The 19,403-nt window shown below is 41.9% G+C and overlaps 1 protein-coding gene across 1 annotated transcript; it reads right to left on the bottom strand.

The window, feature by feature from the left end:
- Positions 1 to 119: 119 nt before the first annotated feature.
- ARHGDIB (Rho GDP dissociation inhibitor beta) lies at positions 120 to 18,192 on the bottom strand. Its single transcript, XM_079936107.1, has 6 exons — positions 18,069 to 18,192; positions 9,053 to 9,233; positions 8,267 to 8,350; positions 6,282 to 6,358; positions 2,803 to 2,866; positions 120 to 777 (listed from the first exon to the last, which is right to left on the bottom strand). Exons 2-6 carry the CDS (start codon positions 9,225 to 9,227, stop codon positions 578 to 580), a joined length of 600 nt encoding a protein of 199 aa, XP_079792233.1. The 5' UTR covers positions 9,228 to 9,233; positions 18,069 to 18,192; the 3' UTR covers positions 120 to 577.
- Positions 18,193 to 19,403: the final 1,211 nt, after the last annotated feature.

Raw genomic sequence — 19,403 nt, 5'->3', positions numbered from 1 at the left:
CAGTTCCTCTGAGGAAACTCATGAATGGGAACCATCCGGTTACCATATTTGTTACCATATTTGTTTGAAGGAAGAAAGCAAAGAAATGAGGGTCTCAATCTGATCATACAACTGTTTTATTCTTGTGCTCTTGTGCTGTTTACAGTGTCTCCCAGTGAAGAAGAACCCCAGGGAATGTGATTAGGGACCTTCAGTGAGTCAGCAGCAGCCACAGGTGAATCCAGGGGTAGGAAGGAGATACAGAGACCCAAGGCAAAAGGACTGTTAGTGCTAGTTTGCCCATTTCCTGGCCTCTAGTTGCTTGAATGGGAATAAAAGAGGGAATATTAAATGATTGTCTACTGGGATGGAGAACTGGGGAGATCTGGCTATGAGAGGGGATCAGAAGCGTGGGGGCAGGATTAAAGCCTGGGTTTTAAGCATCTTGTTTGGGGGACCACTGTGAGAGACAGTGTGGGAGAGGATGCAACGATAAGAGAAGATGGAGGTTGCTGGAGGTGGGGCTCAGCTGTGATCAGGGAGGAGGGACGGGGTTCTTCCGGGTGGCAAAGGTAGGGAAAGGGATGGGCGGAGGCGCTCATTCTGTCCAGTCCTTCTTGATGGACAGGCTCCACTCCCAGGTAAGGTGGTCGTGCTTGTCATCATCCGTGAAGAAGGATTTGTTGTGGTAAGTGCCTCGAGCCAGCATGCCCTTGGGGGCCTCCTCAGTTGGAGTCAGAAACTCGTACTCCTCTGGCCGAGGCCCGTAGCTGCCAACCATGAATGTTGCTTTATCCACTGGGAAGAAAGAAAATTCATTAGGGTGAAAGCTTGGTAGAGGGAAAACAAACACTGCACACTGAAGAATTTGGAGCACAGCTCCCTGTGATCAAAGCCAAGAGCAATGGTTTCCAATCATGGCTAAATACCATATTTACCTGGGGCAACTTTTTTTTTTCTCCTAAAAACATTTTTTTTTTTAATTGGAGTTCTTTTGAATAATACACTATTCTTTGACCCACTCCCAAAGGTTAGTGACCTGCTGTGGGTCCCAAGCATCGGTGTCTTTAAAACACATTACAGCTGATTTTGAGATTCAGGAAGGTGGGGAATCAGTGCCCTAAATCCATGGGGATCTAGACTCTTTTCATGGAGATGTAGCAGATTATACCATAAAAAAAAATCCCAGGTGTCAAAAGGTACAAACTTCCAGTTATAAGATAAGTAAGTCCTGGGGATGGAATGCACAGCATGGTGACCATCGTTAACAGTACTCTAGTGTAGATTTGGAAGTTGCTGAGAGAGTTGGTATTAAAAGTTCTCAACACAAGAAAAAAGCATTGTAACTATGTGTGGTGATGGCTATTAACTAAACTTTTGGTAATCATTCTGCAATATATACATATATCGGATCATTATGCTATAAGGCTCAAAATGATACAATGTTATATGTCAATTCTATCTCCATAAAAAAATATCTCAAACTAGTTGAGACCTGAGTTCTGGCTTCAGCTCTGCAACTACCTAACACTTTGGAGCCTCTCTTTCTTTTCTGTATAATGAACTTCAAGGGTCTTCTATATACAAACTATCATTCTATGAACAGTTGGAGGAGATAAGGTAACAGCTGGGGATCAGAATGAACAGAATTCATGGATGGAATAATTAAATGGAAAGGAAAACCCAATCATTTGGTAAAAGCAAAAAATAGTGATGAACTGGGACAGATGGTAAAAATAGCAAACCAAAGTTATTAATAGGTAACTGGATTATATGTTAAGAATAGTAGGGATTAGAAAGTATAAGTAAAGGTAGGTAGGCAGGCAGGTGACATTTAGTTAGCTGTTGTTTTGAATAAGCTTGGAGGAACGGCTACAGACACCTCATCGACCTCTTGCCCGAGTGAAGTACCACAGTCTTTACGCCCAAAGGAAAATAATAAACTGAACTATTTTTTCATGAGACTAGGTATTGGAACGATCAACCGAGATCTTTCAGGTTAACAACCTTCTGTGGCATTTGAGTCACTGAGTGGTTCTCTATGTCATGCAAATTGATCAGTGCCTTCCCTAGCCCTCATTGATCCATTCGGAGGAACTGACCTACACATTATTGTTTCACACTTCCGGGGGATGCCGTTTGACACCTTCAGGTAAAAGGGAACTTTACAAGTGCTTCCATCAGCCTTCCACCGTTCACTTCTCCCTGCCCATATTAATGGAAGACAACTGAAGACAGGTTCCCACGGCATGTACCGCTTAGGTACAACTTGTCGAGAAAACTGCACGTTAAGTCATGTGGTATTATTTGTTTCAGTTACAAAGCTTTTCTCGATTCTAGAAAGAGTACTTTTTTCTATTTCTTTGTTTATGAAATTGAGCACTGTCCCTACCCCTCTGCCCCGCCACCTGCCCCCCGCATGCTGCTACCACCTCCCATCGGAGAGGTCTTTCCTATCTTCGATTTCTGTGACACCCAGGTTTTATACTTGTGAACTGATTTTTTTTTAAATTTTAAGACTACATTTATGTACTTTGATTCAAACTCATCTTGGTTACTCTTCCCCTTTATAAGTAATAAAGTTGAATTCCAGAAGCTGAATGCTGAAGGTTAGTGGCTGACCCAGTCTTAACTAAATTTCCTGAATACAGACCTTGCCATTAATATGTAGGTCAGAAGTATATGTGTGCCTCTCGTAGGGTGAGTGTCCACAGCTGTCATCGGATTCTTAAATGAGTTTAGGGCTAAAAGTTGCTAATAACCTGAAGTTTAAGTGTCGGTGAGAAGCAGAGTTTGGGACAGTGGAAAGTGTTGATACTTTACCTTTCACCCCAGTCCGGTAGGTGTGTTGAACATATTTCAGTCCTGACACAATATCCCTGTTCACCTGTAGGTGGGAAGGAGTCAAGCGATTCGGATTAGAGAGGATCTTTCATTTTCCCTCATCTTTCATGCTGATCCTACCTAGCTGAGGCTTCTCTGAGGACAAAAGGACTGAAGATCTGGTTCAGAATAAGTTACTACTGTCTTTTAGCGCGGTGATGAGGCAGACATTGGAGAGAGGAGGTCACAAGACTCAACGTTACCAATCTGGTTGTAACTGTCTAATACTGTGATTTTTGGTGTCGGGGATGGGATGGTTAATTACAACATTGTCTCAATATTCTTCATTGCATTTCTCCTTCCTCAATGGTTCAGAGAATGGTCTTGATCTCCCCTCCCTGATATTACTGGCCAGAAGACCATCCTCATTTTAGGTTACAAAGGTACCCATGGAAACTATTGTGTAAATATCTGAAAACTCCTAACTTCAGAAATGATCCACCTAACATATGAAAAACAAACAAAGAGAAAAGTCGTAATGGAAAATCAGGTCTAGAAGGTGACTTTGCCTGGAATGTAACTGTGATTGGAGTCTAGAGATGAGGAGATGGGTCACAGGAAAACATCCCCCTCATATGTAAATAATGGGTGAAATCCATTTGCATCTGTATTTTGGATGGCTGTCATTCTCAGACGTTGTCTGAGACCTTGCCACTTTCCCAAGCCTTTCAAAGAAAATTTACTAAAGCAGAATGAAAATATAGACAGCCCAAGCACTTTGTTTTTCCATGATTCATTCTACCTAGGACTGAACTGGTCTCTCTGTTAATCTTATACAGTCGTCATGTTTATACAAACAAATTAAAGTGGCCGTGGCAGCATTAGCCGGACGGCTTGTTTAATTGTTCACCGATGTAAGAATTAAAGCATCTTAAAAATAGGTTCTCCTCGACAATAGGTAGGACTCCCTTTTTGTTTTGGACAGAATAGTTAAGGCAATCTGTCAGCGCTACATTTTGTTTCGTTGGCAATGAGGTAGCATAGGTTTGAAACCTGCCAGCTGAGGTTTGAAACTGTCACTCAGTAAAATCTGTAGCATGAACCTACCAAAAGCAGACAGAAAGAAAACAGCTTCATTGAAGAAACTGTGGTGAAATGAAACCCGAACTTTCTAATTCCTCTGACTTCCACATGTGACTCATAGAAATAGGAAAAATGAATGCATCTTTCTAGAAGTCTCTAAGCTGGTCTTCTGGGCCTAGTAGAAGATGTGGCCTGGTGGTTAAAAGACCAAAAAACAGGAATGGTGGCAGAGTAGTAAATAAGGGCTTCAAAATAAAGAGACTCCTGTTTTTCTACTGCTCAATAGAGTGTTCACTTAACATAAATATGGTTGAGACAGACGAAAGAAAAGTATAAATATTCCTAGTTATTCTCTTCCTCTGCCTGCACATCCCTCCCAATTGTCTTTTCCACCCCAGGAAAAGACAGTTTACTGGGAGCATGAATAAAAGTGAGAGCCTGGCTTCCCTGGTGGCGCAGTGGTTGAGAGTCCACCTGCTGATGCAGGGGACACGGGTTCGTGCCCTGGTCCAGGAAGATCCCACATGCCGTGGAGCGGCTGGGCCCGTGAGCCATGGCCGCTGAGCCTGCGCATCTGGAGCCTGTGCTCCGCAACGGGAGAGGCCACAGCAGTGAGAGGCCCGCGTATCGCAAAAAAAAAAACCCCAACAAACAAACAAACAAACAAAAAAAAGCGAGAGCCATGGAAATCACATATACCACATCTCCTTGGGAGGCAGAAGGAAAAGGGGAAGAAACTAAAAGAACCATCCCAGTTTTTGGAGAGTGTTGTTAAGTTTTGAGGAAGAAAGAGAAGAACTTTGAGAGCAACTAAGAGAGTTAATGAAATTCTAGGGTGTGTTACTGGTGTTATGAATGCAAACTTTCTTGGACATTTTTCAAGAGACATCAGTAAAGATTTAAATCACTTTCCAATGACATATTTTCAGTTTGGAACTGGTGTTTCTTCCTCGATCCACGCTGGGACAGGCCACAGGGAGGTTCGACTTTATGTGGGTTACACATAGAGAGTGATCTTTCCCTGTTAGAGACAAGGCCAAATCTCTGAAGTGGATGGGACTTGAAATCTGCTTTCTGTGCCCACCTTCTCCATCGCCTTCATGTGTAATCCTGACTGCCGTGGACCCAACCCCGGCCTTGCCGCCCATGGCAGAAGCCCACGCACCAGACCTTTCCTTCTCATCTTATTCACATCAACATTTTCTTTTTGAATTTTATTTATTTATTTTTATACAGCAGGTTCCTATTAGTTATCTATCTTATACATACTAATGTATATGTGTCAATCCCAACTGCTTATTAAATTGAAAAATTAAGGCAGTAGCATTAATGATTCGAAATTGGACTGATGTGAAACCCATTTGAAGAATATTTGGATACAATGCCTTACTAAACTCTCAGGTGCTTTAGGAATAAATACAGGAAACAAGTAAGTGACTATTATAGAGTGTCTATTACAGAGTAGGCATCAACAAATATTTTCAGAAGGAAATTATTCTGAGGCATATTTGTATGTGGCGCGGAATGATTGTCCATGGACCCTGAATCATATCCTGAACCTCAGAGAAAGAAGGGCTGGTGTGCAAATAGAGAGGGCGGATGGGGTCTTTGTTGGTGGAGCCCAAGCCCTGGAGGAAGTGACCAAGTGGGAGTGAGGGGCAACCAAAGCCCATATAAGCCATTAAATGCAAACAGTGAATTTCTAACTCATTTGTTTTCAAAGTCAAGGTTACTTTTCTCCTTGATGTTGGTTGCTCACTGGGATACGGGCCTATTCATTCTATGTCAGTTTATCTCCTACTTAGTTTTGCTCTTACTTGTTTACCTGCTCTACAACTAAGTTGTAATTTCCAGTTATTTACCAAGCACCACACCCCCTGAATTTATATATCCTTGAGCAATTAGAGCTGAGGCTCTAGCTGTTCTATTTTCTTTTCCTGTTAATTGATTCATTCGTTTATCTATTTCTCAATAAATAGTCATGAAATATCTACCATTTAAAAAGTTTTGCTTGAAATATTGCAAAGAAGGGATAGATAGTCTCTCCCTGTCTCAAGGTGTTTAGGCTGAATAGGGGAGAAATGATACACATGGTATATAATACAAAGTAATGTGTGTCTTGTGGATGGGAGTATTAGAAGGTCCCAGGAGAGGGATCCCATTGGCTTCAGTGATCAAGGGAGAGTCCAAGGGAAAGGTCCTGGCTGGAAAAAGGCATGAAGCAAAGGTGCACCTGTAACAGGTAGAGCCCAGGATTGGGGAGAGGACAGTCCAGGGAAAAAAGAGAAATAAATAAAAAGTATGCCAACGTGATAATGCAAGAAATTTGATTTTTTCTTCCTCTGATTATAAGAAGGATTTAAACTTTATTAAAACATACAAAACCAGATACTTACTTTGAAGTTAATTTTGACTCTATATTCAACACCTTCTTTTAGCACAAAGATTTCTTTTTTGAGGGCTTCCAGATCCCCTGTAGAAGTGGATTTTGACAGAGTTAATTCTCCTCAGAAGGACATTCACAAGGAGATGAATGAAGCTGAAGCTCCAGAGCCATTTGCTGGGCTCCTCAGAGCAACATGGTCCACATGGTCCTCAAGTCAAAGAATGTCTGAGATTAGTTGCTGCATAAACACACATTTGAAATGCCTGAAATCTTGCAGCCAGATGTGAAAGAAATGTGATAGAGCTTTTCCCCAAGTTTGACTGCAACCTTAAGGGTATGTAAGATGTTATGGTTAAAGACTCTGCCCCCACCCCTCAAATAAAGAAATAGGAGAAAAATATTATATGAGTGCCAGCTATTTTTTTTTGTAGATCTGTGGTGTTTTCTAGCTTTAAAAAATGTACTCATTTGGTTCCTTTTTATCATTCTAAAAAAATTTCACTTTTGTACTTAATTTTGCTTTTGCATTTGCAATTTCATATTATTTTTCTTAAGGAAAAGGAAACATCACTTAAGTTATAAAAGCTTCAGGCTCCATAAAACTGAGATCTGCCCCTAATTAGAGAGGTGATCTTTCTCTGCTCCTCTCCCAACGTGATCCTGTATAATTTGACATTCGGGGTGACTGTGTGTGTGTGTGTGTGTGTATGTTTTGCCCAATTCTGTGCACCTGCTTCATGTACAGAGTTGGTACCAGCATCCTATGTATACATCTGGGATTCACCTCCATAGCTTTTTTGTGACAGAAAACTGAATTTGGTTTTCTTGCTGCTGGGAAAAGAGGACAGAGACCAAGTTTTCCCTGCAATATCATCAAGCCCTTCTGAACAGAGCAGGTTTCCTTAGCGCTAATTCAGACCTTATCTTGCAAAATGATGGTTGTACCTGGTAACTTTACGCAATTTCGCACAGGAAGAGGTCTGAGGTCCGATGAGAGAGAGAGAGAGAGTTTCTCTCTTGGAGAAATGCTAGAACGTGGAGGTAGCTGAATGTATGCTCTAATGATTTCGGTTGAATAGGAAGTGTGTCTTAACCTCCAGTTTCCTCTCTCTGACAAAAAGCCCATATAAGGTAAAGAGTGGATGTGTCCTGTGTGAGGGGAACCACCTTGCTGTTAAGCCTACTGTTCTAGAGTCATGCTTTATTCTGTCTCACGAGTCCAGTTTTTGAATCTAGTAATAATTTTTGGTTTTTTACTAAAGACCTGCCTTTCATGCCCCCAACCCCTAGCTCAGTGGCCCTTTCCTCATTCCTCCCATTTGCCAATTTTCCCCAAATCAGCCACCTTCCCCGACTCTCCTCATTTCCTCCCCGGCTCTCCTCATTTCCTCCAGACCTAAGTCTCAGGAAAGGACTTGACCCTTGTCACAATAAAGTGAAAGAAAATAACATGTTAATTTGTACATCTTTAGTGGGGGAAGTTGCTTCTTTAAAAGAATCAGAGCTTTAAGTTAAACAATGTGTATTTAACAGTGGAATTCCTAGCATTATTCAGGAGGTCTTAGATTTCTTCCTGTCTTCGGGTAAGTTCTGTAGCTGAGGCAAGGTCAATATTTTCTCTGATGTTTAGATTGTATAAATATTACCATTTCAGAAGCATACAGCTTGCTTCTTAACATTTCCATCAGCAGTCTTTTTACACAAATAGTAATTCTCCTGCTACCATGTGGAGATAAAAATCTGAAGTAAATATGATACAGGTAGATATATCCAGTACTTACACCTGACCCCTTTTCAATTAGAGACAGAGAATGGGCTTTTCATTAAGCACAGTAGATACTGTGAAAACTATGATTTGTGAACTGGACTCAGCATACCTTACTAGAATTCACTTTACTAGGATTTTTCTCTTTTTTTGCTGGGACAGAGGACAAAAACCCGTTTGCCCAGTGATGCCATTAGGCCCCACTAAACAGAACAGATGTGTCCACTTACCAGTGAGGTCCATGGTGATGGGTCCTGGGGCACTTTCACAAACCAGGGTAAGACGGGTGACAGTGACATTGGGGGCTGTTGGGTCTGCAGGATTCAAAAGGGAATGTAAGCACAGAGAGGAGGTATTTGCATACTCTGTGTGTGTGTTTGTGTGTGTGTGTGTGTGTGTGTGTGTGTGCATTTAAAGTAGGAGAGAGACAAGATAACAAAGAAAAGGGATATCTCCATCTGGAGGAGAAAAGAAATGGAAGTGGCTGATTCACATGCTTGGTCTTAGTGGCCTTATACATTCCAGTGATGCTATTTCTGCTTCAGGTTCTTGTAGGTCCATCTCAGTCCTCAATAGCAGACATTTCCTGAGTGGCTATGGGTACTCTGCTGGTTAGTCACGGCCCATCCATATCTTTGGGCCATGTCTTAGTTCGCCATTGCCTATGTGTATGTGGAAGAGATGGTTATTTAGGTAAGGAGTGAGAAGGAGAAAGAGAAGAAAAAGAGAGAAGGTGAGCAATCGTGGAGAGAAGACAATTCTGAGTGGTAGTCTGAAATTCCTTCTAAACCCTCCCTATGTGTTATTTTTATCTATGTCAATGTCAACTTGCACCTTATCTCCGAAGAAAACTTAATTATCTGGTCCATAACTTGATTCGGCACATAGAGATTGCACCTCACTCACTTAACCCTGGAAGCACTTGGTACACTTTCCTTTCCAACTGCTCCTGAGTAGCTGAAATGTCTGCCTTGTCAGTGCCCCTTCACCTGCCCTGCATCTCGGCACACACGCACCTGCTACCACAGGCCCGTCCCCCAGGAGCGTTTTCTTGTACTTTGCTAGACTTTCATCATCTTTGTCCATCTCCTGCAGCTCCTTCAGGGACTTCTGTGGTGGAGGCTTGTAATTGAGCTTGCCATCCAGCTCTTCATCCTCCTCCAGGTGTGGTTCTGGGGCCTTTTCAGTCATTTTGATCTAGAGAGAGAAGGAGGGAGAGAAAGAAAGAGAGAGAGAGAGGACGGTCTATTAGCCAAAAGTCAGTGGATATGAACGATGTTTGTGGGGCTGTTCTTAGCATTATTTTTGCCCTAATGAACTTGTGTAATTGTCAGTGATTTTCCAGATTTTCCCCTAATTCAGCCTCATTGTATTTCACAAAATAAGAATATAATGCATTCCAGGCTTTCCTTTCACATGCCTGAATGTTACCATACTGGGATGTGTCCCTCCTGTTCACTGAATGAAACTGACAGAAAATAAGTAACTCTTTGGGAATCCTGTAAAACAAGTGAAACAACATAGTACAGCTGTCCCGGACCATAATGAGTGGCCCTAGCTCATATACTTATAGAAATTATCACAGTCCTCCAAATCCAGCCAGCCTTGCCAGTGTCAAAGTGCTCAGTGTGTACAATCCCAGTTATGATGGTTTCAAGTATGTGCTAAAAACAGTTAGCTCTTTCCCATTCATTGAATCTTTCCCTGAACTCCTGCAAGAGCTCAAAGGTAACTCATGAGAAGTTGTAGGTCCCTGTGATACCTACCTGAGTGTCTGATTGGTTTTCACCCAACACTGCTAATAATTCCTTGAGCGCAGGTACTAAGTGTTGTGTTTCTCTTGAATCTCCCAAGACACTGAAATAGTTCATCCATTTTATAAGCGTTCATTCATTGACTTAATAGGTTCTATATATAAAGATCTTCTGTTCTTTTGAAATGACACAAAATAGCAAAGGACTCTAAATTCCTCCAGACAAATTGTAACTGTGTCTTTAGTACTTTCTATCAATTTCCACTTCCCTTTTAGTACCTCTCTACCCTCTCGAGATCTCCCCTGACTGACCTTATGCTCTAAGACCTCACCTGGGCATACTCTGGGGTCTGTCTTCTTTCATCATCATTTATATTTACTTGTTTTGTGTTAAAACATTGAGGGAAGATCTAATAAAATTATTCACACATAAGTGTTGATGAATGAATAATAAATTTTAAAATTATTCCTCTTAGGGCATGTATAGTCAGAGCTTTTCAGAGCTGAAATGAACCTTAGAGGTAATATATTCCAAACCCTAATTTAATCATTGAGAACCTTGAAACCCAGAGGTTAAAAGAATTGCCCAAGTTCACATAGCAGGGTGAGATGCCGTGTCTTAATAAAGAGGAAGAAATCTCTACTGGAAGAATTTCAGGCCCCATGGCTGGAAGCAATGGAGCTATTTGGGGGAAACAAGGGAGATATTTGGAGAAGGAGATAATGTCCTGATTTCCTTTTGCTCTGCTCTGAGGGTAACTCTCTTCCCTGTTTTGGGTAAAGGCTTTAGTGCTCGGAAGTGGCAGAACACTAAGTAAATACCTATCACATCTCATCCTGAGTGACTCTTCAAATCTCTAAAAAGTCTCCTGAGAGTGAAGCTGTGTCTGGCCAAAGTCAGTTATGATTTTGAGTCTCAATGTCACTATTATTGGCAAGAGGAAGAAAAATAATTTGGAAGTGAAGCCAAACAAAAACAGTTTTAACAGAATAAAAAAAGGGAAGGAAGAGAAATCATATCTCCTGGCTCATCCATCCTCTTCCAGCAAAATAACAAGCCAAACACTGTGACTCTTGGATCAACTCTGAAAACAGTATTGCAATGCCCAGGTCCACTTCCTGTGTAGGAAGGAAGCATGTAGGCCTGTTCCTGTGGCAACTCTTGCTTCAGCTACAGAATCAGCTCCACTCAGAGTTGAGCCTCTAGAGAAGATCACAATAAACAGAGTGACTAACTCACCTCATGTTACAAAAAACACTCAGGGAAAGTGAATGAACTGGTTGGAGAAACAATGAAGGATACAGTGGGTGGAGGTTGTAGGTTGTGGGTAGTTTAAGGACAACCATTAAGTCACACATAAAGAGCAACCCAGAGGAGACTAATCAGATGAGACAGGTTCTCCTCTGGAGCCTGACCAGATATCCAGGGTAGAGGTCACATAAGAAACCTGCAGACAGAGCATCAGGAAAGCTATCTACAGATGAAAGCATCTCAGGCCCCATAGGCAGGACTTTCTGGAATATATTGCTTGGTTCTAACAAGTCATGTGCTTGAAGTTTGACCATGAGATGATGACATCACAGAAGATCACGGTGACTTTAATAACCTAGGGAATTGTAATTCTGCACCCTCAAATCTCAATTTTGAAAGGAGAGAGAGAGAGAGAGACAGAGAGAGAGAAAGATCTGGTCTAGGACAGCATTTCCTAACTTCTCACAGTGTAATCATTGACAAGTCAATTTATCTGTCATCTAGAGCTTGATCTTTTCATTAGTGAATTTGAGACTTGTGTCACTTTTAAATTTCCTTGATTCATTACAGATACAATAATTGCTCTATAGAAATGAGCCAAAAATTTATTTAAAGGCATCGAAGATCAGAGGATAATGTGGGATTACTATATGAAATTGTAGAAGTCAAGAGGAGGAAATTCGGGACAACATGAAAATAATTTGGTCTAATTATATAGCATAAAAAAAAGAGATATGTAGTCAGATGACCCCAAACCAGTTCACTCTGGAGAGGTGATTGGAAAAAAAGATGAAAATGTCATAATATGGCAAATAAAGGACTGGAAACCACTTCTTAGGGAAAGGCCTTTTGAAAGCAAAATGAAGGTCACAAATATATGATGAGCATCTAGTATTTACAAGACACTGTACTTTAGCACATACTGATACTTGTTATTCTCCAAAGTGGAGAAGACATTGGAGGAAGAGCAATCTAGCCATACCAAAAAGCCCAGCTTGTTTGACTGACGGTTCTTAATCTTTTTGGAGATTACAAAGCTCTTTAAAAATCGGGTAAGGGTCATGGTCCTTATAAAAGGAAAAAAGGAAAAAGCCCATGAAGTTGTGCACGCAGTACAGGGGTTCATGGACTCCTGAAGTCCTTTGTAGATCCTACTGAAGTCCATGATTAAGAACATGACCTTGAAACTGTAACTTTTGGAAACAATGAAGCAGAGCGTTGAGTGTTAAAGGGGAAGCTTGCTTGTCTCTGAAGCCTGGCCAGACCAATGCCACAACTCAGCCTCAAGCCACGGATCCTGTCTGTGAACCTGAAACGTTGCCCCTCAGAAGCAGGAGAAGAGACCATGTAACATCTGGATCTGACCACAAGCCCAGCAGAAGAGCGATAGTGCACAGGGGGCGGTTTTAGGGAAGAGTTCTGGGTCAATCTATTTGATTTTGGATAATTATTCCCTCGCTGAACTAGGCCTCATCATGCATGAGTTTTCATTCTGGCTTTGCCACTAACTAGCTGTAACCCTGTGAGCAAATGTTCCAACTGCTGTGATCTTCCTTTCCTCATCTTGGGAAGTGAGGGGTTAGGGCAGACCATCTCTAGGTGCTTTCCTTTTCTAAGGCCTTTACCTGTAGTCAAGTGTCAGCTAAATTAATATTCCACTACCTTATTTCACCGGTGTATATAAGAGACTACCTACCTCTGTTTTACTATTTCAAATTTATGTGAATTCCCCAAAGATCCTACATTTTCAATTTCACAGTTCATTTCCGGGGAACTTCAGATTCTCCCAAAGCCCCAACTGGTTTATATATCTTGACAATGGTTTCCCAGACCACCTGTGTGTGTATATTGAATTACAAATACAATTTTCCTTTTTTTTTTTTAATATTTTTTACTGGTTTTTTTTTTTTGGCCGCACCATGCAGCTTGAACGATCTCAGTTCCCTGACCGGGGGTTGAACCCGGACCATGGCAGTGAAAGCCTGGAATCCTAACCACTAGGCCACCAGGGAACTCCCTCATTTTTCTCTTTTCCATTTTATGGGTGCTGCTGAAGTGAAAATAGTAATTTTATGGAAATTCCAGACTTTTTTCTAATCTCATCATCTAAAGAACAGCTGGTTTTATAATTGATGATAATAATTCTAACAGTTATCACACGTAAGTGCTAAATGCTGTCATGAGGATTATCTCATTTAGTCCTCACCACAACCTTAAGGACTGCCGTTATCACCATTCCCTTCTACAGACCGGGAAACTAAAGGTGAGGTCAGTAACTTGCCCAAGAAGACTTGCTGTGTAAGTGGCAGAATGAATATCTGAGCCCGGGTGGTCTGACCTGAGGTTCTACGCTCTGTCGCTCCAGCTCTCTTTATTAAGAAGTAATCATGAAACTGGAGAGCTCGTTTGATCATTGTGGGAATCTCCCTGGGGGGTGCACAGGCAGAGGTAAGTGCTGCTTTGCAAAACTCTGCAGGGCGGCTTTAGCAAGTCAGGGAAGTGTCACATAAAGAGGGTTTTCAGTGCAACTAGGCTCCACGTCCCCTTGCGCAAGTCACTGAACCTCTGCTCCAGTTTTGGCCTCTGCAAAATGAAATCATTGTGTTAAAAGATCTCTGAGACCCCTTCACAATTCAGTGACCCTAATGCTCCTTAAGTTAAAGAAGCTGTAAAACAAGAAAGGGAAAGAGGAAGTGGAGGTGAGGTTGGGGAGTACCCAGCCCATCAGCACAGAACGTTCTTGTTGGGGTCTGCTCACCTCCCTCTGCAGCTCACCCCCTGTTCCACAAAGAGCAGGGTTGTTTTGTTTGTTTGTTTCTTTGTAGGTTGTTTTTGACTTTGGTTCTTTACACAGTAGAAGTGAAATGGAGAATTATCAATGTTATATTTCATAAGGCCCCAAAGCACATATGCTTTTTTTTTTTAATGTGCTCACCACTCTACTTATCTATTTCCTGCTTCACAGATGCCTACACATGTGAATTTTCACAGCAAACCCACACACACCCATGTTTAGTATTCAGTGAAACAGTGCCAAGATTTAGATGGGCTGAGGCAGCAACTTAATCTTCTCAGGCTCAATTAAAACGCCAGATTAAATTAGGGTGGGTACTCATGGCGTGAGTGTAACATAGCACAAATCGGTGTTTTTGCTTACAAATTCAGTGAAATTTCCAAGACACTGAAAGTGAAAGGCACTTAAGAATTTACCAGTCTCCAGGATGGAGCACACTCTACTGGTTCATTAATGCAGTTCTAAATCATTGGAGGGCAAGAAAAGGTAAAACTCTTGAGTTTAGATGAAAACAAATCACCTGGTTAATTCATAGAAAGATGACCCTGTATGTCTCCTGGAACTTGAGCTTTGAGACCGATGGGCCAGAAATTCAAAATATGTATCCACGATTGACTTTTTATGGGACTTAAGCCAGTTATTAACCTCATTGAGCCCAAGTTTTTCCACCAGTAAAGTGGGAATAATAATCTTTCTTTACAGGGTTGAAGAGTAGGAGAAAACATGAAAAGTTCTTGGACTGTCCTGGTCAATAGTAGATGTTCAATAACACTCTATTCCCTTCCTCTCCTCCCTTCCTGGTGCCGCTGTCTGTTTTGCTACAGTTTCAGCTTCAGCAAGGTAACTGACTGTCAGACACCAATGCTTTCTTTTGGATCTGCAGTGTTGACAAGCTCATCTCCTTCCTTCTTAAAAATAGATCTTGTCTCTTTGAGGAGTACGAAAGAGACAAGAAGTTCTGGGAACTGCAAGGATTGTTTATGAACTGAGTCAGCCATAAAATGGGACTGTCACTATTATATTTCTTTAAAAAGCCATTTAATTTTAGATTCTATTTATTGCTCCCTTTCATAAGTGAAGCCAAGGGTCACTCCGTGAATGATGGGAAATGACAGGAGACACAGGCACAGCTAATGGAGAGAATTCCCTCTGGCTCTGGAGCAAAGTACGGTGGAGACTAACTCATGCCCCGAAGTTGCCAGTTGCTTCTTAGATGCACAGGCCGGGAGTATTAGATAGAAGAGGAAAGTGGAGGGAGAGAGAGAGGCAAATGTGGAAGCCGCAGAAGTAGGGGGTTTCCGTCAGAGAAGTACCTACGTGAGCATCAGCTTTCCCTGTCATCTTCGTTTCCCAATGTCCAGGATATGCCCACTTTCCCCACATCTGGGGCTGTAGCTTTCCAGCAGGTCATGGAGAGCTGGACCCTCTCAGGGCTAGCGGAGGAGGATTTGGGTCTGCTTTGCTGTCTACGTGGTAATTTGGCTCATTTGGGGAATCCAAGTTTATCCTTTGGGACTCCAGAAGCTGTCTTGTTTCTGGCTTCCTTTCTGGTGTGTCACTATTCCCTAGTGACCGAGAGGAATTGGTGCTTCCAGGGCTTCTCAGAGCTGCTCTTTACCACCCCCCACCAAGAACATCTGAAAGTGCAGTGCTGGATAAGAGGAACCAACCCCATGCCTGAGAGGGCAGTGTCTTGTTACACTGTCTTGTTACAATAAACATTAAGATCAATCAGAGGAGGGTACAGGTTCCTAGAAGCAGAATTATTTAGCATTTCCCTTGAAAGAATTATTTCCTGAGAAATAATACATCATTCCTTCCCGGACATTCATAGTACAGTTGGTCTTCTGCTGATACTGAGGGCACGGGACTCAGAGCATCCGTGGATTTTAGTATCAAGGAAGAAGGGGGTGGTCCTAGGACCAGTGCCCCGTGGACAGCCAGATTCATACGCAAAAGGAGAGAGAACTCAGCGGACGCATTCATCTTTCCTGAGCCTCTACTGTGTGAAGTCACTCTACTTCCATAAACATTCATTTTAAATAATCCTCAAAGAAAACTGCATTAAGTCAGCCATTATTGGGCAAAAGACTACACTGCAATTATTCGATCCATTCACAGAGGTTTTAAATTAAGCATGAAAAGTTAGACAGAAGTAGAGACAATTTTTATAAGCACAAATGGTGAATATCAGTCCCTCTAAGAAAACCCAAGTGAATTTTTACAAGCTCTGGCTGTGGAAACCAGAGTGTGTGCAAACCAGCAGGGAGGGACTCAGTGATTCTTCATTGAATGGATAAATGTTGACGTTTCAGGAGTAACATGAGACCCATCTCTGGGGGTGCCAGTATGGACTCTAACCCAAGATCCTGGGTGACAGTAACACTGACCCAGGAACAAGGATGCTCAGAATGTGGGATTAAAGAATCTTTCTTCCACGGGCATTTCCTAAAATGTCCCTCTGAGGCATTGTAGCTACTGGTTCTTTTTTGCACCAGTGTGTGACCTTAGCCAAGTCATTGAACACTTCTGAGCCTTCCTGTCCTCACTGTGTCCTCTCAGAATTCAGATTTATAAATTTCTCATACCAGATCTGACCCAAAGAAGGCCCTCCACGTAAGTTGTTTCTCTTTCTCTATCTGCTTAGTTTTTCCTCCCCCCAAGGCATCTCTCTTCCTGCCAGCTGAAGTTTGGAATTTATTGTGCTCCCATGAATTGGTCGGGGCGCTCATCTTTCCATCTGATCGACTCTGCTGTTCTGAGCTTCCACTGAAAACAGAACCTTGACATTGCTCCGAGGATACTTCCTGAGGGACAAACTCACGGTCTCCCAAATAAGGACCGAATTCCAATGCCTGGAAGATGCCAGCCTTTGTTTGGCTAAAACCTGGTTATTCCGCGTGTGCTGGATCTGTGCGGTATGGATGGGGAATGAACTATTCTCTCAGAAGTCCACACATCTCAGGAAATAATAAGATGATCTTACTATGCCTGTGTCATATCTGGATTTGAGAGGGATCTTTCCTTATAAAGGTAACGAAACAAAGCAATGGCGAAGGTGAATGATGGTTGCCTATGACTGGACTCTCTGGGGCCAGCACAGACCGCTTGATTCTTCTCTTTGCTTAATCATTCCTGCACTGAGGCTCCAACATGCTAACCCTGAATTCAGTGGTTCTTGGTGTCTACATGAAGGGGTGACTATGGGACCTCCATGTAGGAGAAATCTGCATTCCCCGACCCTGAGCAGAAGAACAGCTCAGAGTTTATCAGACCCATGCCACAAGTTACCCTAGGTCCAGAGTTTAATTACAGACCACTTTCTAAAACATGCTGCCTAGGATATCCTCTAAAAAGGAAGAAAGTATTTCCGGTCACACCTAAAGCACTTCTCATGGCTGCCAGATTCAGACCCTGACATTTTGAAGGCCCGCTGACTGGGGGTCCTATCTGGATTTTTCTAGAATGTATCTCTTAATAAATTGTTTGGTGTCTTCTGTGTTTGCTTTGAGTTCTCTCAGAGGTAAAGTTCTCTCAGAGGTAAACAACAGCACTTATCTTTTTGCCCATCTCACTGGCTCTTGCTAATGGTAGAAATGCTATCCCTGTAGAGTGATGAGTAAATACCCATGCTCCCCCTTGGATAATTAAATCCCACTGTACCCTAGGGGAGGCTTTCATTATGCATTTCTCTTACATCCCCAGAAAATTCTTCAGTGGAAAAGAGCTTAATATTTGACAACTTTGAACCATTTTTTTCTTTTCAACCAGTCCCTTTAAAGTCTGCCTATAAACAGGAAACCACACATCTCCACCCCAGCAGAAACCCACCATCCACCAACGCGTTTCGTATCAGTTTGGACCTACAGTCTTTTTGCTTCTGAGCTTGGCCAGATGCCGGCTCCAGCCTTGTAGGAACCTGGCCAGGCGCGCCCAGTGGGTACATTCAGAGCCTTTTTCCAGGACATCCAGAATTTATCTCCTGGGCTGCAGCACTCACCCTCCCTCACCGAGGTGCCTCCCCTGAGTCACTGCTGCCACTCCCGCTCTGCCGCTCTGACTTCCCCTTCTCTGCAGCCTCCTTAGGTACTTTCTTTTCATAAAGTTTGTTTTAAAGAGGCACAGCCCCTCTCAAAAAAATAAACCGTAGAGGACTGTAGTCTGGTGTAGAGATTCCTCCATTTGTCTGTGCTCACCTGTAGCCTCCCCTACCCTGAAGGTATTTCAACTTACATTCAAGGGTTCACGTCTCCGTCCTGGGTGCCTCTGTCTCTCAAGGCTGACTTCTGAGCACTGGCAGTTAGAACAGGAAGGAAGTTGTGAGAAAAAAAAAAAAAAGTTTTAAACCTACTTGAAGAGGAAACCCTGGGCTGTCTCAAATCCTGTTCCTTTGCGCTGTGTATCTCTTGATCAGCCAACTCTGAACAGCATTCCTGACGATTCATGGCACATGTGAGAGCATGGCCACCCACGTGAGCACGGATATACCTCAGTGTTCAGACAAGGGTCTGGAGCTTATAACTGTGCGCCCTATGGATAATTGTGTGGATATGTCTAAAACTCAATTTCTGTGCATACGCTTCTGAGGCAAGTAATCTAAAACCAGTAGCAGAAAATTCACATAGACCTTACTTTGTATCACTAACTTCTGTTCCTTTGGGGTCTCTGCCAGCTTCCTTATCAGCCAGATATTTTGAAAGTTAGCTGGTAGTGAATGCTGGGTGCTAAGACATTATGAATTTTAACTACATGTATTTAGCCCTAAGTCTTAACATTTGTCCTCAAGCTGAGCTTTAGAGTTTTGTCGGTCATAACTTCAAGATGTAGCGTGTATTCCAGCACAAACCGTCAAATGTTATTTATTGTAGTTTTCACTAATTTTTCTTTTAAATTAAAAGAAGCCAAAGCACTGTTTTGATTAAACCTCGGAATGCATTACAAAATAAAACTTCATTAATTCATAGTCTTCTAACTGAGAACTTGTTATAATTTAACAAGTGCTAAAACTGTCTTTGTACCTTATTTGAGGAAATGGCTTGTGAAGTAATTTAAATGGAAACAAGTTGCAGAGGCCATATTTAAATCATTTGCGGGAACAAACAGTTTTTAAAGCACCCAAGCCACATTTTCACTAGACGTTTCCATTGTTGCTGCCAATAATAAATGCTAATTTATATTAATATTTCAGTATTTACATGGTTCTAATATGTTTAGAGCTGACTAATTATGCAAACTGACATTTATTATGAGAAACTGACATTTATTTTGTAGTCATTTAAATGTAGTGCATTCTGTTCACGTCATTTAGTAAGTTGAGGTCACCAGCTGGATCTTATCCTTAGTCAATGGAACTGAAATAAGTAAGGAGGTGGTGGTCATTTGATGGGAGAAAAGAGATTAATCTAGAAAAATATGAAAAGGAAAACAGTATAGAATTAAAATTAATAAAAGTGAGGAAAACCAAATACAGATTTAGTCTATAAATTTCAAAATGCTGTAGATAGGACATAGCCTTTGAAACAAAGTATCTGACCATATTATAAATAAAAGCGAATATTAATTTACACA

The sequence above is a fragment of the Stenella coeruleoalba genome (genome assembly GCF_951394435.1).
Source record: "Stenella coeruleoalba genome assembly, chromosome: 11".
Taxonomy (NCBI): domain Eukaryota; kingdom Metazoa; phylum Chordata; class Mammalia; order Artiodactyla; family Delphinidae; genus Stenella; species Stenella coeruleoalba.
This window is presented reverse-complemented; position numbering and strand designations above follow the sequence as displayed.